General features: G+C 35.3%; 1 protein-coding gene across 6 annotated transcripts; it reads left to right on the forward strand.

Moving 5' to 3' along the window:
- Positions 1-670: 670 nt before the first annotated feature.
- On the forward strand, positions 671-15,912 carry nt5c2a (5'-nucleotidase, cytosolic IIa). Of its 6 annotated transcripts, XM_079843477.1 has the most exons (20): positions 671-726; positions 1,787-1,904; positions 3,856-3,894; positions 4,052-4,087; positions 5,463-5,536; positions 7,969-8,086; positions 8,174-8,269; positions 8,579-8,670; positions 8,763-8,820; positions 8,929-9,022; positions 9,132-9,185; positions 9,308-9,391; positions 9,879-9,920; positions 10,282-10,389; positions 10,473-10,539; positions 10,631-10,801; positions 11,638-11,689; positions 11,983-12,043; positions 13,673-13,849; positions 13,946-15,912. In XM_079843477.1, exons 2-20 carry the CDS (start codon positions 1,804-1,806, stop codon positions 14,183-14,185), a joined length of 1,764 nt encoding a protein of 587 aa, XP_079699603.1. In that variant the 5' UTR covers positions 671-726; positions 1,787-1,803; the 3' UTR covers positions 14,186-15,912. The 6 variants fall into 6 exon arrangements, with proteins under 6 accessions (XP_079699603.1, XP_079699604.1, XP_079699605.1 ...); XM_079843478.1 differs by lacking the exon at positions 4,052-4,087; XM_079843480.1 differs by lacking the exon at positions 3,856-3,894 and having other exon boundaries at positions 693-726; positions 3,984-4,087.
- Positions 15,913-16,468: the final 556 nt, after the last annotated feature.

Raw genomic sequence — 16,468 nt, forward strand, 5'->3', positions numbered from 1 at the left:
ACAAATAAAATATTTCCGGCTTTTTTTTTCTTTTTCTTTCTTTAAAATGATTTCATGAAAAAAAAGTACACACGTATTTTTTTTTTATTTTTTTTTATTTTTTTTATAAATCTACTCAGTCCTCCACCTGAATTCCTTCCCCCCATTATAAGAATGATTTCCTAAGAAGAATGTTAGACAACATAAAATGTCACTTTTCATTTCATTTCATAAAAAAAAATTGTACAAGATTTTTTTGTGCAGTTCTCTCCAATAGCGTCCTGATATAACCAGTCAAAATCATAATGATCAAAATTAGCCGTAGCTAATTAAAAATCTGGCAACATGGTCTAAAGTTGACCACCAGTGGATGGCGATATTTCTCTTCGAATGTTTTCTGTGATGAGTGTGCATCAAAGGTACGTTTCTTTTTTGTTTTGTTTTTTTGTTGCACGCATTACTATCAGTACTACATAAGCATTAAAAATGCAATAAAATACAATATTAATAAAATAAAATAAATAAATAAATAGAAAATTAAAATAATATCTGTAGTAGTTCGGTGTGAATTTTAGATTCATTATTCATTTTACATTAGATTATGTAATCTATTATTTGAATGACATCACGTACACATACTATCAACAATTAGCGTAGCTTCTAATATTGCTTTGAACTTAATCAGCTGCGCATGCGCAGTTTGCAGTTAGCGCAGAGCAGCAGTTGTTGGCCACAGAAGGAGGTGAGGTAAGTAACGTACTGACACTGTACGGAGATATAACGCGTTTCAAAAATCAGCAGTACTGTCATTAAATCGTTGCAGGACAACTGTGTATATAAGTGTTATAGTACTTGCGTAAGGCAATGCCCCCCCACCTTTTTATACATTAGTTTCCGGTTGCTCAAAACTAAAGGAATGTTAGTTAGCTGGTGTGCTAACTTTACCTTCACGGAACTGCATAAACAGGAGGAAAGATCTGCTCACATGTATGGCCTAATATCTCTAGTAGATCTTTACATAGTCTGAAGATTGAATACGGTCTTTATTTGAATGAACCGGCAGGTGCTTTGAATTCAAAGCTCCTTTGAGTCTTGTATAAATGCAACGAGCATTGTCTCTTATATAAGACAGATATGCCAATAATGTCCATAATGTTTATGTTTGTACTTTTTTAATGTATTTTTTTAATGTATTTTTTTTATTATTATTTGAGGGTGGTCTTCACAAATTTTAATTATAGCCCAATCTTTATGTGGAGAATGAAAGACAACTGCAGTTATTTTGTTATTTGGGGGAGGGGGAGGAACATATTGCAAAATATTGTGTGACTTCTGTGAAGCTGTCCTTCAGTGATAAAGTTAGAAAATACACCTTATTAAAATAAGATCTACAGTAGTAGAAACATCATTAAGATGGTACTTTGCAATGAGTTTAAACATAGTTTAGGCAGCTTTCTGCAGTTGTTTGTTCTTCCTGTTCATGACTGTTTATCTTTTTGACAGGAAATACCGTTACACTGACTTTATATGATTATTTTACATGGAGCTTTAGAATAGATTTGATTAACATTTTGAGATTCTGTTTAAAATGGTTAATATCATATCTTATCATCTTCAGGGGCAGGCTGAGCTATTGTGCAACAATTTATTGTGGTGAAAATATAACCCACTCAGATACTAAACCAGTGCTGTATATATTCACATTCATTGGATCTTCCAGTCTGCTTGCAATGGGTTTTTTTTTTAAATTAATTAAAAGACATTTAACCATTATTTGCATTTTAAAAAGTGTTGGTATCTTTCTCAGATTTATAACGGTTAAAGATGACGACCTCTTGGAGTGATCGGCTCCAGAATTATGCAGACCTTCCAGCCAACATGGATGGTTTATCCATGAAGAAGTACAGAAGAGAGGTGCATCACAGGTATTAATACATTTCACCTATGCTTTCAGCTTTGCAGGTCATTGCCATTATATTGGTTGTGTAGTCTCTTGGTAGCTTGAAAACAAATCCATTGTCATACCTACATTTACTTATTTCAAGACAAAACAAGTTGGTGAAATTACCTTAAATGACCTGCTGGTCTCGCTTCCAGTTAAGATTATGGTCTATAATGAAGACACATTCTCATTGAGATATTTTATGCTCACAATTATTTTAAGTACACAGAAGAAAATAGGTTTCCAATATAATTCGAGATTTGTAATTGTTTTAATTTAAAAAAAAAGAGCTACCGACATGGCTAGTAGCATGTTTGCTGTTGCCGTGCCATCATGTTGCTTCCTGTGTTTATACATGTCTGTTTGTCTGACAACTTCATTTTTGAAATGATGTCAGCTTGCATGTGTTGTAAGAGGATTTTATGTTGGTTTTTTTCTGAATTAAAAGAATTTGTGTGTTTTCTGACTATGCTCACTTATTGAATATTTTCAAGTATTAAATAAAATAATTGCTTTTGTAACAGTGTATATGCACATTCTGATACTCATATCCCATATTAAAGTAGGCTAAATTTAATTATGCATTTTGGCAGTTTAATTTGTCCTGTCAGCATTATACTTGAAAGTTTCTAAAATGCTGTGCTTGTCAAGGCAGTCATTCCTTAAAGGGATAGCTCACCCAAAAATGTAAATTAGCCCACTATTTACTCGCCCTCAAGCCGTCCTAGGTGTTTATGACATTGTTCTTTCAGATGAATAAAATCGGAGTTATATAAACAAAGTCCTGGCTGTTCCAAGCTTTATAATGGTAGTGAATGGCCGTTTAGTGTTAAAAAGTTGAAAAGTGCATCCATCCATCATAAAAGTGCTCCACACGGCTTCGAGAGGTTACTAAAGGCCTTCTGAAGTGATACGTTTGTGTAAGAAAAATATCCATATTTAAAACTTTACAAACTGTAATCTCTAACTTCTACTAACTGTCATACACACATTCAGGAGAGACTGGCGTTCCAGCGTATGACGTCGTAGAACACAGGCGTAGCGTAAGTTTCGGTTACGAACGCGTAAGCTCAGAGGATAGAGCAAAACAAAACTGGTCGCGAATTAGAAGTCTAAAATGAGGGTGTTAAAAAGCTGATGCACCCTGGACATGTGTGTCCCTAGACTTTTTCCACGGTTGTGTTCACATCCCAGCGAATAGCGAGCAGCCACAGCTGCAGTCGCTCCGGATCATTTACTGGGAACTGGTGAAATGTTAATGGAGCATCTCCCTTTGATGTCGAAGCACATAATCTTGAGACTTTTGCTTTGTTGAAGCAACCCGATATAAACACGAAAACTAATTTTCAAACTAATGAAACATGTAGAGTATAGCTCAAACAATCAATTCTTCACATGTATGTCCTTCGATGTCAACAAGCTTGGTTCTCGCGAGAACTAGCATATTCTCACCGGAGTATTTAGCGAAGTAAGAGATTACAGTTTGTAAAGTTTTAAATATGGATATTTTTCTAACACAAGCGCATCGTTTTCAAAACAGAATCAGCCGTTCACTGCCATTATAAAGCTTGGAAGAGCCAGGACATTTTGTAATATAACTCTGATTGTATTCGTCTGAAAGAAGAAAGTCATAGACACCTAGGATGACTTGAGGGTGAGTAAATCATGGGCTAATGTTCATTTTTGGGTGAACTCTCTCTTTAAGAGCAATCCTTATTTATATGTAGACTTATATTGTTATATGCAGTTTTCTGCAGAAAAAGAAAAACGTCATGGCAGTCACAAAGTGCAATATTTAAAAAGTCTCAGTGAATTTAATAGTAAGAAGATCTGAATTGTCCATTATAAGCGTACTGGACACAGTTCTTCATGTAGTGGTATTAGACGTTTGTACTGATATAATATATAGTCCCATGTATTCCTTTATTACAAAGCTTACCACAGGAACTGGCCCAGTGTCATCCTTCTATGAGGTACGCCAAAGTTTTGTTGTTGACCTGCAGTGCTGACTGATCATCTCTTTTGTAATTGATGTTTTTTTTCTCCAATGTGCTCATCATAGCAGAGCAGTAAATATACAAGATGAACAAAACCATCAATGCTTTTGCACTGTGATGTGACTGTATGTAGGTGTCCAGAGGAAGACCTGTTATGGAATTTTAATCTGTGAGATCATTCCTTCATTTTCCCTTCCTCTAGCTGTCTCCCTCCTTCATGCACTTAATATAATTTCACAGCTCATTTGTTCCTTGTGTAAATGCAGCTTCCATGTTTAATGTTTCACTTCATATGTATAGTTGGTTAAAGACGTAGTAGCATCAGGTGAACTAAAAGAAAAGGAGTTGTTGTGCACTGCTTTTAACATAATTTATAAAACAACTGACAATAGTACAATTTTAAAATGTGAAAGACAATAACAGATACATTTTTACTTAGAATTAAAAAATATATATATCTTTAACTGATAATGAAATGTCAAAAGCTTCTCAAATGCAAATATTTTTATTTATCATAAGTGCATTGTTTGGTTGATTGCCAATAATTGTGAGGAATTATAACCTTTATATATTAATATTATTCATATATCAGTGTAAAGCTGCACTACTGATTTAAAAAAAAGAAAAAGAAATGAATACTTTAATTCAGCAAGGATGCATTTAATTAATCAAAATAAATGCTGTTCTTTTAAATGTTCTATTAATAAAAAAAAAGCTCAAATGTATCATGGTTTCCACAAAAATATTAAGCAGCACAACTGCTTTAAACATTGATAATAATCAGAAATGTTTCTTAAGCACCAAATCAGCATATTAGCATGTGACACTGAAGACTGGAGTAATGATGAAAGCTGAAAATTCAGCTTTGCCATTACAGAAATAAATGATCTATTAAAACAGTTATTTTAAATTGTAATAATATCTCAAAATATTACTGTGTTTTGCATTATTTTGATCACATAAATGGTGGGTATATAAGAGACTTCTTTCAAAAGCATTAAAAAAAAATTCATACTGACCCCCAAACTTTTGAAAGGCATAGTTTAACCAGATGAGTAGTGTCACTGTCATCAGAAAAAAAGGAAAGCTTGTTTTTCAGGTTTGTAAAATAGATTAAACAGCAGAATATAAGGATGTTTTCCCCCTGATTTTATTTTATTGTATTTTATCTTATTTCCCATTCTGTTTTTGGTGTGTTTTGTTAAAACAGTGCCCAGTCACCAGCTAATTACCACCTGAAATACTTGATTTAACTGGAAATCAAGGAATATTACCTTTCCATTTGCTCCACCTCATATTTTGCTGCTGTTGGCTGAACTAGGAATATATATAATTTAACCAAATGCATAAATTCTGATTTATTGCTTTCACAGGTCACACTATGTCAGTGTAAATCATTATCTACACTAACCTAAACTCCCTTAGAACTGAACAGCTCACGGCAATGGAATAATACAGTCTGCTGCCTTTAACACTGTTTGCAGCTAAGAGAATATTGAATATGCTAAGCATTAGCCTTAAATTGGTTGTATTTTTTTCCACAGAGTTTTTGTCAATAGAAGTTTGGCAATGGAGAAGATAAAATGCTTTGGCTTTGATATGGACTACACTCTAGCAGGTAAGAAGTATCTTCTTTTGCAGTGTCATTTATGAAGTCGGTTCAAAAGAACTGGAAAGCATTGCGAAATGGCAGTACCATAGGCTGGTACTGTAAGATAATCCTTGATCTCATGTATTTGGTGGTGTCATGTCTCTGTAAATAGCACCCCTGTCTTCACTCAGCTCATGTCTGAGGACACGTGCTTGGTTCCTTGCTCTTAAAGCTCTAAACATGTAAGATGGTTGGGTGCATTGACATCCACGATATGAGATGTGGTCCTTTTGATTGGTCATCTTCCTGTTTATGGGTTTGTAATGATAAACAAGTTATAATGTTCACAGGAAAAGGTTTTAAGTTCTTTTCCAGCACACAGCCTAAAATTAACACCAAATGTGAGCTGCTTAGTCTGAAAGATCAATGTGTGTTTGCTGTGTAACTCTATTCTAATTGCAGTGCAGTGAATTTGCTTAGTGGGGCAAATGTTTCAGCAGGCAAAGAGTTAAGAGAAGTGCTTGTAGCCAGACTTTAATCTAACGTATCAATTTGAAGGCCACAAAATATGTTTTATTGCACAACCATTTTGACTCAGTGTTGGTTAGTATCCAAGTGTAAATCTTTAGTTAAATGTGGTCTCTGTTATTTAGTTGAACATTGAATGCATGATGACAGGACAAACGGTTTGAGATATTTGTAAAGCTTGAGCATTGGGTCAACTTCGTTTCATCAATGTTGATATTTCCTTATTCTCTTTCAGTCAGAAGTCTGTCATCTGTTTAGGGAAATGTTCATGCAGCTGGTTTGCCAAATGTTGGGTTTCTTGAAAAATGGCACATATTAAAGTCACCCTGTAGTCAATAATTTCATAGCTTAAAACTTTGATCACCAAAATGACACATAAAAAAAAAAAAAAAAAAAAATCCTGTGAAACAAATTTCTTCATGCCAAAATTTTGACTAATTTTAACAAATTTTTAGTTCAAATTGGATCCTTAAATCTCACAGCCCCCGCGGTCAAATATTGTGATTCACTTTATGAAGCAGGCCATATTAAATCGAGATTTCCGACACCTGTTTCGTGACCAAATCTTTTGAACCGATTCTTTCCAATCAACTGGTTTACAATAAATAACATATGGTTCATTTATGAATTTGACTGATCTAAAAGATTAAACTTGCAGTAGCAAACAACTCAGTGATTCAATGATAAGGACAAAGCGAGTTAAGTTAAAAACACCTGAATTTGCATCATCAGCAAATTTGCAAATCAGCATCATTAGAAACGCTTTGACATCATAGAACGTCAGTGGAGAAAGGCATATAGTTCATCATAATATACATCATACACATAAGTCACCCACTATATTACTAAATGTACACAATTTTTCATATCAACAGAAAAATATACTGGTATGGCTTCTCTTGAGACTCCCCTGCTTATACGTGATGGTAATGATGATATGCTAAAGCCCGTCCACATGTTGATGTGATTGGTTACAAGGTAGCTTGTGACGTCAGAAACACCAGCGATTTCAAACCATGTTTTTGAGATTGTCTTTGGTTCACTGGACTTTTGCTTAGAAAATACTCAGCAATGGTGTTATGAATTTGCACATGGTTTGTCTGAAAGCATGTTAAAAACACCACATATAGGCCTATAAAGGTCCTGAAAAAGGTTCACTCAAACCTTTTTGTTTCTACAGAAAATGAAGCAGCTCATTTGTCAACTTCACATAGTCATTCAGATAGCAGTCATTCCAAATCCAATTATAGATTCATCCTGATTGAAGATAGTATGCTGTGAAAAGGGGCTCCATGAACTAAACAGATGATGATCTTTTTTGTAATATTTTTCACATAATTAAGTTGACATGGAGATTATAAATGGGTTCTAGCAGTGTCTTGTACTTTTACCAGCAAAGGAATAATATGGAGCATTTGGCAACAATTAGCATTTGTCAGTTATTTTTGACATATACAATGCCGTTCAAACATTTGGGGTCAATATTATTTTTGAAATTAATGCTGTTCTTTTAAACTTTTTATTCCTAAAATAATCCTGAAAAATATATCATGGTTTCCACGAAAATATTAAACAGCATTACTGATTTCAACATTGATAATAATAATAATAATAAGAAATGGGCACCAAATCATCATATAAGAAGGATTTCTGAAGGATCATGTGACTCTAAAGACTGGAGTAATGATATTGAAAGTTACAGGTAATGGCAAAAAATTATATAAAATATATTAAAATAGAAAATGGGTTTTTTAAATTGTAGTAATATTTCACAACATTACTGTTTATACTGTATTTTTGATCAATTAATACAGACTGATGTTCAAAAACATCAAATATCTTACCGACCTCACACTTTTGAACAGTAGTGTATATGATAACATTTGTCATTACTGTCTTCACCTCATTCATGTTCTCTCCTCTGTTAATAGTGTACAAGTCTCCAGAGTATGAATCTCTCGGCTTTGATCTGACTGTGGAGCGACTGGTTTCCATTGGTTACCCACAAGAGCTGCTAAACTTTGTCTATGACCCTGCATTTCCCACAAGGTGATTTGAAAGTTCCTTTTCCAACATGCTACTATTCTGTATTTTCACTGCATGTTTTGTTTCACACACCTTCTCTACATCTTTCAGAGGCTTGGTGTTTGATACGATGTTTGGAAACCTGCTGAAAGTAGATGCATATGGAAACATCCTTGTGTGCGCTCATGGTTTTAACTTCCTGCGTGGGTGAGTCAGCGCATATAATAGCAGAGCTACTGATGCCCTGGTTAGTGAAGCTTGGTGCTCCCTTTGTTTGTGTGTTTATTCGTCTACAGATAACAGTAAAAGCTTCATTTTTAGGTTTTATTTGTTTTATTAGAACCTTATTTGTAAGAACATGCACTGGTGTATCAATCCCAATAAGACAAGAAATGTGCATTAAGAAAGTTGATAGTGTCACTTGTGATTTCATGTAGATTTTTCTTGATCACACCTCCAGCAAATGTATGTGTATTTTTATGTGTGTAATTCATGTTTTTGCAATTTATGTTTTAGACCAGAGATAAGAGAGCTGTACCCAAACAAGTTCATTCAGCGTGGAGATACAGAGCGATTCTACATCCTCAACACACTCTTTAACCTCCCAGGTCGAAACCTTTTATCAACTAATATCAAAAAGCAAAAGAATATATAGAAGCTATATGTCTAAGTTAACATTGTTTGTTTTCTGCGTTATTAGAGACATACCTCTTTGCTTGCCTGGTTGACTTCTTCACTAGTTGCTCCAGATATACAAGGTTTGTTTTTGTGCCCTCATTTTAACGCTTTTGTTGCTATTCTGGCATGTGCATGCAGTAGATTATCGGAATTGCTGTTTTATATGTTCTACTTCTCAACCTCCACAGTTGTGAGATGGGCTTTAAAGATGGAGATCTTTTCATGTCCTTCAAGAGCATGTTTCAGGATGTCAGAGATGCAGTGGACTGGGTCCATTTCAAGGTAAAGGCTATTTTTAGGTGTAACATTTTTTATTTTATTTATTTGAAAGAACCCCTTTTTAGACTCCAAATGTCATACTTTGGATAACCAGTTCTGTGTGATATTTCAGGGCTCACTAAAGGTGAAAACGGTTGAAAACCTGGAGAAATATGTGGTAAAGGATGTAAGTACCAGCATTTTATGTTACCTTATGTCACTTTGTATGTTTATTCATAATGAATTATAATTTATAGTTTACAGACATAATCATTTTTTGTCTCCATATCTTATGTCTTCTTCATCTAGGCCAAATTGCCATTGCTTCTAAGCCGAATGAATGAAGTTTCTAAAGTGTTCCTTGTTACCAACAGTGACTACAAGTACACACATGTGAGTTATTCTAGATGTGATGCCACAGACCAAGGGCCAGATTTACTAAACAGAGCAAATTAGTGTGACAGCGCAATTCCATAAAAGCAGCGATGGGAGTGGACAGTTCTGCGCGGAATCATTTCCATAATGACCAACGCAATCTACCCGTTAGTGTCTGGTTTTTACGAGGGCAAAACTTTCTACATCACCTTGCGTTATTCATTTCCTCCCATAAATTTTGCGCCTGAAAGGGAAACTTCTACAAATTCAAATGGAATAAGGTCAGCCGCAAAAACAACCGTGTTGACGCCCTTTTAACGCTAATCCTGACAATAGTTTTTTAACGCTAAAAGAGGGTTTGCGCTGGCACAAGCTGTTAGTAAATCTGTCCCCAAGAGTCCCTAAGCAACCTTCTGACATTCATCATTTAAGATGTGACAAAATATGTTGGATTTTCATCAGAAGTCAAATGAAAGCTGTAATTTTCTCTCCTTTTATCTTTCAGAAAATCATGACATACTTGTTTGATTTTCCACATGGTTCAAAAGTAAGTGTTGTTTTTATTTCTCGTATAGGTACACTAGCATACCGGTGGTACTTTGTTGTTTTTATTTGTCTCGGATCCCCAATGAAAATGTCCAGTGACAAAGAACAGTACACATTTCACATATAATTTGTGTAGCAAGCTGCAGTGTGTAGAGGAACCCCCTGAGGATCAGTTCGCCGGTTATAATGTGTCTGTAACACCATCACATTTTTCATTAAAAAAAATGTTAACAAATATTGGGAAAGGGAATATGAACAGAAAGACAGGGAGTATCAGGGGCCATATAAGAAGTCATTTTATTGCATTTTTATTGCATACACAAAGACAATGACGGATTGAATCTATTATTTCTTTATTACAGGCAGGTACACCCCATCAGCCCTGGCAGTCCTACTTTGACCTTATTCTGGTGGACGCTAGGAAGCCAGTGTTTTTCGGGGAGGGCACAGTGCTCAGACAAGTGGACACGGTAAGCTCCTCTAGACTCACTTGAGTAGCTTCCTGTGATGGACTGCTTCCTGTGATTGATTCAGCCATGTTTCTGTTCTGTAGACCACTGGCAGACTGAAGATCGGGACATACACTGGCCCCTTGCAGCATGGCATAGTGTATTCCGGTGGTAAGATAAAAATTAGGGTCATTTTTCGTATATTTATTTAGCAATTCTTATCTGATCTACCCGGTTGAATTTGTTTATTTTTCCTCCTCAGGTTCCTCAGATATAGTTTGTGACTTATTGGGAGCAAAAGGAAAGGAAATCCTGTACATTGGTGACCACATTTTCGGAGACATCCTGAAGTCTAAGAAGCGTCAGGGCTGGAGAACATTCCTGGTCATTCCTGAGCTGGCTCAGGAGCTGCACGTGTGGACCGACAAGAGCAGTGAGTCTGCGCCAGGGTTATTAGAGTTAACTAAAACTAATATCAAATATAATCAAAAATATCAAAAAAAATGTTACTCCTTGAAATCAAATGAAAGTTAACTGAAATAAAATACGTTTTTATTGTAGATATTTGCCAACGCAACATTTTCATTTTGTTTAACTTGATTTACTAAAATAACTAAAACTGAATAAAAAATTCTATAAACTATATATACCTATTTAAAAAAACAAAAACAAAAAATCAATAACTAATAAAAATGATTTACTGTATATTATTTATAATACTGTATTTATACAGATTTCTGTATTTTCCCACATGAAATGTGTGGCCGATGTTTTTCGCCTAAAAAAAATACAGCTCAATGGTTTACCATTTGAAAGAAATGAAGACAACCATAAATATTGTAATTTTGAATTACAATCGTTATTATTATTATTATTGTTCTTAATGCTAATAATAATAATAACTATAATAATAGCAAATCTATTTTGTCATAACATATTATATTGTAATATAATGATATATTATTATTATTATTATTAAATGCACTATTTACTATTTGTATTTTATTTTACAGTACTGTATATTTTATTACTGCACTTGCTATTGTGGTCAGGTTTTCTTTCTTTTTTTTGTCTTTAGCTGATCACATGCCTCACAAAAGCAAAATGCAAAAATAAATAATGAATAAAAAAATAAAAAAAACTATAATAGTATCTTTAATGATACTAAAATAACACTGGTCCGTGCAGCCTGACACAAAGACACTTGATGCCCATGGAGCATATGTACCTAGTTCACTGAGTTCTCTTCTTTTTTTTTTTTTTTTGCAGCACTGTTTGAGGAATTACAGAGTCTGGACATTTTCCTGGCAGAGCTCTACAAGTAAGTATCATCCATGAACTCTTGCTCAGATGTTCGCACTGCCACCATCCAGTGCTCGTGTGTGCTGGCATTCATGCACTCATGTACCCAGAGAAGAACAAGACGCCCCCTATCTGCTGTCTGCAGCCATTTGACATGCAGATAAAGGGGTGCGCATTCTTTTCTATTTAAAGACTGACAGTTCATGGCTTCTATTACATTTAATTCCTTTGACACCGTTCTCACCCCACATCTCTCTGTTTCCCCTGGCATTTTTCTCCATCCATCCATCCTTTCTTTTTTTTTGTTCACAGGCATTTGGACAGCAGCAGCAATGAGAGACCCGACATCAGCTCTCTTCAGAGGAGGATTAAGGTATATTTCTTTATACAAAAAGAAGCAGTACACGCTGTGCACTGACAATCCTGTCACATTACTGTAGTAAAAAATCAATTTCCATGGGAAAAAAAAGTTCAGGTCTTTCCACATTTAAAATATGTGAAAAAAGTGCATGAAAATTCTCCCAAAATGTCCTTTTTTAAAAAGGTGCATGAGGGACATGATAAGTAAGGAATAATTGACGATGGGCCGTTGAATTATTAGAAAAATAATGCACACCGAGGTGGTGATGTGGTCACGACGCGAAGCTAATAATTCAATGGCCCTGATTCAATTATTCTGCTTTTACAACGGTTACCACACCTCAAGACATCGATCCGATGATATATTTAAAGGGATTCGTCCGGTTTTTGTACTTAAATCGCTATTGTGAGTAGGACTATTTCTTCCACGTCTCATCCAACGGTTCTTTTGCTAGTTCCGAAACGTCATTTTAAAGCTGGTACCGGAGGATTGAGCAGTTGATAGCATTCTACTGCAGTTATTAATGAAGTTATTAGAAAGAGAGCGACAGAGACAGAGAGAGAGTTTGTGTGAATTAGGCTACCTCTGTGCGTCTCTAAACAGAGCTGTTATTACGTTGAACGTTTTATATTCACCGTAAATATTAAAATTTACTTTAGGAAAATCGTCTGTCATGTTGTTGTTTTTTTAGTCCTGTGATTTCCGTTATTACAGTTAATATGCGAAGTGATATATGGAACTGTAATGCGGTCAAGAGAGCTGCCTGAACTACGTTCGCTGTGCTTTTCCCAGAAAATAATTGCACACCTCAGAACGTTCGTCAGCCAATCAGATTCAAGCAATCAACAGCCCCCGTAGTATAAGCTACAGATAAAGTGCATCAAACAAATGGAGTGCATCAAAGAATATAATTACAGTATTTTTGACAAAAATATTTATTTTGATGAAATGTTTTTTTTTTTTTTTGGGATTCCAGATGTGGGTGTTTATTGAAGTCCTAATGACACTAATAATAGTTTAATATTGAGCAAAAAGTGGAATATGTTTTTTTATATATATATATTTGATTAATTTTAGAAATATCCACCAGATTGATTATCAAAATAATTACACTGCTGTTTAAAATTTTGAGCTCGGTAAGATTTCTGAGAAAAAAGTCTCTCATGTTCACCAAGGCTGAATTTATCTAAAATACAGTGAAATATTATTACAATTTAAAATAACTATTTTAATATATTTTAAAATGTGATTTATTCTTGTGATGGCAGAATTTTCAGCATCATTACTCCAGTCTTCAGTGTCACATGATCCTTAGGAAATCATTCTAATATGCTGATTTGCTGCTCAAGAAACATTTTTATAACAATGTTGTGATGATAATGATATATTTAAAAAAAACAGTTGTGCTGCTTAATATTTTTGTGGAAACAGTGATTCATTTTTTTTTGTAAAAAGAAGATAGAAATAACATTTTAAATGTCTTTACTGTCAATTATGATCAATTTAATGCATCCTTGCTGAATTAAAGTATTAATCTTTCATCAAAAAAAAGTCTTACTGACCCCAGTTTTTATTTTTTTAGTAATTCCCATAACTTAAATCAAACTCTGTATCGTGTTTCTATATATCTGATTTTCTCAGAAAGTGACCCATGATATGGACATGTGCTATGGGATGATGGGAAGTCTGTTTCGCAGTGGCTCTCGTCAGACTCTGTTTGCATCTCAAGTGATGCGTTACGCTGACCTGTACGCTGCGTCCTTCATCAATCTCCTGTACTACCCCTTCAGCTACCTGTTCAGAGCCGCCCACGTCCTGGTAAGCTCAACAAACACAATGTCTACAGTTAATACATCGGTCATAAAAGTCAGGAAACCTTTAGTAAACTTTTTTTCGTCTGTGGTTTACATTCAGATGCCTCACGAGTCGACCGTGGAGCACGCTCACGTGGACATTAACGACACGGAATCGCCCATGGCCACGCGCAACCGCCACTCCATCGACTTCAGAGACCACGAGTGCAAGAAACACCAGCTGACCCGTTCCATAAGTGAGATAAACCCTCCACACCTCTTCCCTCAGACGCCACAGGAGATCACACACTGTCACGATGAGGATGACGATGAGGAGGAGGAAGAGGAGGAGGAAGAATAAGCCTGTGGCATTGCTTAGAGATGCGTCTACGCTTAAATGAGTATGAGCATTGCATTCACACTCAGCCATATATTTTGTAGAGATATCAGCGAGGATGGTTATTTCTTGCAAAGCGTATTACATATTTTAGATAGGTTTGACGAGAGAATGAAGCTAAAACTGGGTTTTGGTAGTTTTACAGATGGCCTCACTTTAAAATGCATTGGGAAAAAATGATAACAGGGAGAACAGAACCCTGTTTAAACTGAACTACAGAATCAGTTACAATTATATATGCATGCTATTGGGGGAACATAACAGTTACAAGGTACGTCACTGACTTCAGCTTGAGAAAATAGCATGAATACTCACTTTTGGCTCCATGTGGTCTTGTAGACTGCCTTCAAACTTTGGAAATGAGCCATGTAGCATGCTGGGAAATGTCACACCAACAATGCAGCTTGCTCGGTATCTGTCTGACTGCCTGTTCAAGCACTATAACATCGCCATCTTCATTTCAAAACTGGTAGTATGCTAATTGCTGTCATGTTATTCTGTGAAAAATGGAACACATGCAACTGTTGCCATTTTATGCAGGGTAAGATACAGGGTTTCATGTTACTAGGAAGTGAAGTGGAATAACTGTTTGGAAGATGAAGCCAACTCACATGATCACTGTGTTATCATTGAAACCTTGAATCTAGAGCTTAGATTTGTTATTTACTATTTTTATATCCACTAATGCAGTTAATTGAACCAGATATATTAAAACAATTTTTTTTGGTTTGAAATCATTTCGTTGTAACGGTTAGCGTTTGGCAGTTGGCAGTGATTTAAGATTGTGAGCTGGTCTGAATGCATGGCACAAAGCCTTGTGGGTGACATTGGACCAAAAGGAAGCTCATCCACGAATCACGCTCTGACATAATGGAACATTTGTAACCTGTGCAGTGACAGTCCAGATCCTGAAACTTTGTTTTTGGCTTTCATGGTGTTCTGATCGGCATCAGAATTGGTTTTGTCTTTTGTTATTGTTTTAAATCAAAAAGGGAATTTATGATGTGTCAGTGTTGCTTTGGAATTACTATACCACGTTGTGCACTCCTATATTTTCAACTGTATTGGTTTGTTTTATTTTCATTTTCATTATTGTTGAATTTGGACTGAAAGATGAGGGCCGTCATGCCAGTGTAATATGTTAAGGGATGCTTTCCTAACCAAAGACTGTTTTCAGTGTCCTTCATTTAAATTCACAGAAGCTGTTGAAGATTTTTGATTTTGTGACTGTATTGTGTAATAGTGATATGTTTGAGTTTGCTTTAACCTAATCAAACGCCCCTCTATGTTTATCTTTAGGCTTTTTTATTCAGGTTAAATCTTCTGTATAGTGGGGATGGTATTTTTGATTCATCTGTACCTTTTATTGGTTTAAATGTACTGATTTGTGTGATTTTGTTTGTGCCCAAGGACTGTGAATCCATGTTTTTAAAAGTTTTCTTTTACTTGTGTCTTGTTTTTGAAGGATTTTTCTGTTTTAGTGTGTCATTCTTTACTGTAAAGTGAACTGTTATGACAAGACAGTTTGGGAGGGTTAGCTCTTACTGTAGTTCAAATGTAGAAGTAAATCAGAAGTCTTATGTCATTAAATATTTGTATTTTTATGTTTTGCATTGTTCGCTACACACAGGATTTGTTTTCAGTGCTGTGGCTTGTTGCATATGAAGAGAATAAAGACCCTGTCATACAGCACCCCCTGGTGGTCATTCAGCAATATCTGTATTTAGCACCTTCAAAAAAACGACATGTATTATTCATGCCAGACAAGTAATTTGGCAGTCATTTTGTAAAGAAAAACGACGTGCCTGCGCACATACGTAGGCCTATTGAAACGTGCCTATAGACTAAACACATAATTCTCACAGATTAACGTTTTCTGAAGTTTACACGAAGATGATAACGGTATCGTTTCAAAACTATTTCGAAGTGTGAGTTCTCAAGCCACCAAACACACTGTTGCCATGCAAATGAACGCACTCAGTTTTCTATTTTAGTTGAAAATTGTGTCGTGTGAGTAGCCCCAGTAGTTTTTTGTAGTTTTAGTAAGTAAATAACTAATTATTTTTTACAACGGAAATGAATCAGTCAATAACTTTTTCTAGAGCTGCTGTACAGCCAAAACAGTCTCTTCCATTAATTAATCACTCTAAAGCTGCTTTGAAACAATCTGTATTGTAAAAAACGCTATATAAATGAAGGTGACTTGACATGGAAAATTGATCCACACCACGCGCTGCGCCCTACACC

Source organism: Gobio gobio, assembly GCF_949357685.1.
Source record: "Gobio gobio genome assembly, chromosome: 18".
Taxonomy (NCBI): domain Eukaryota; kingdom Metazoa; phylum Chordata; class Actinopteri; order Cypriniformes; family Gobionidae; genus Gobio; species Gobio gobio.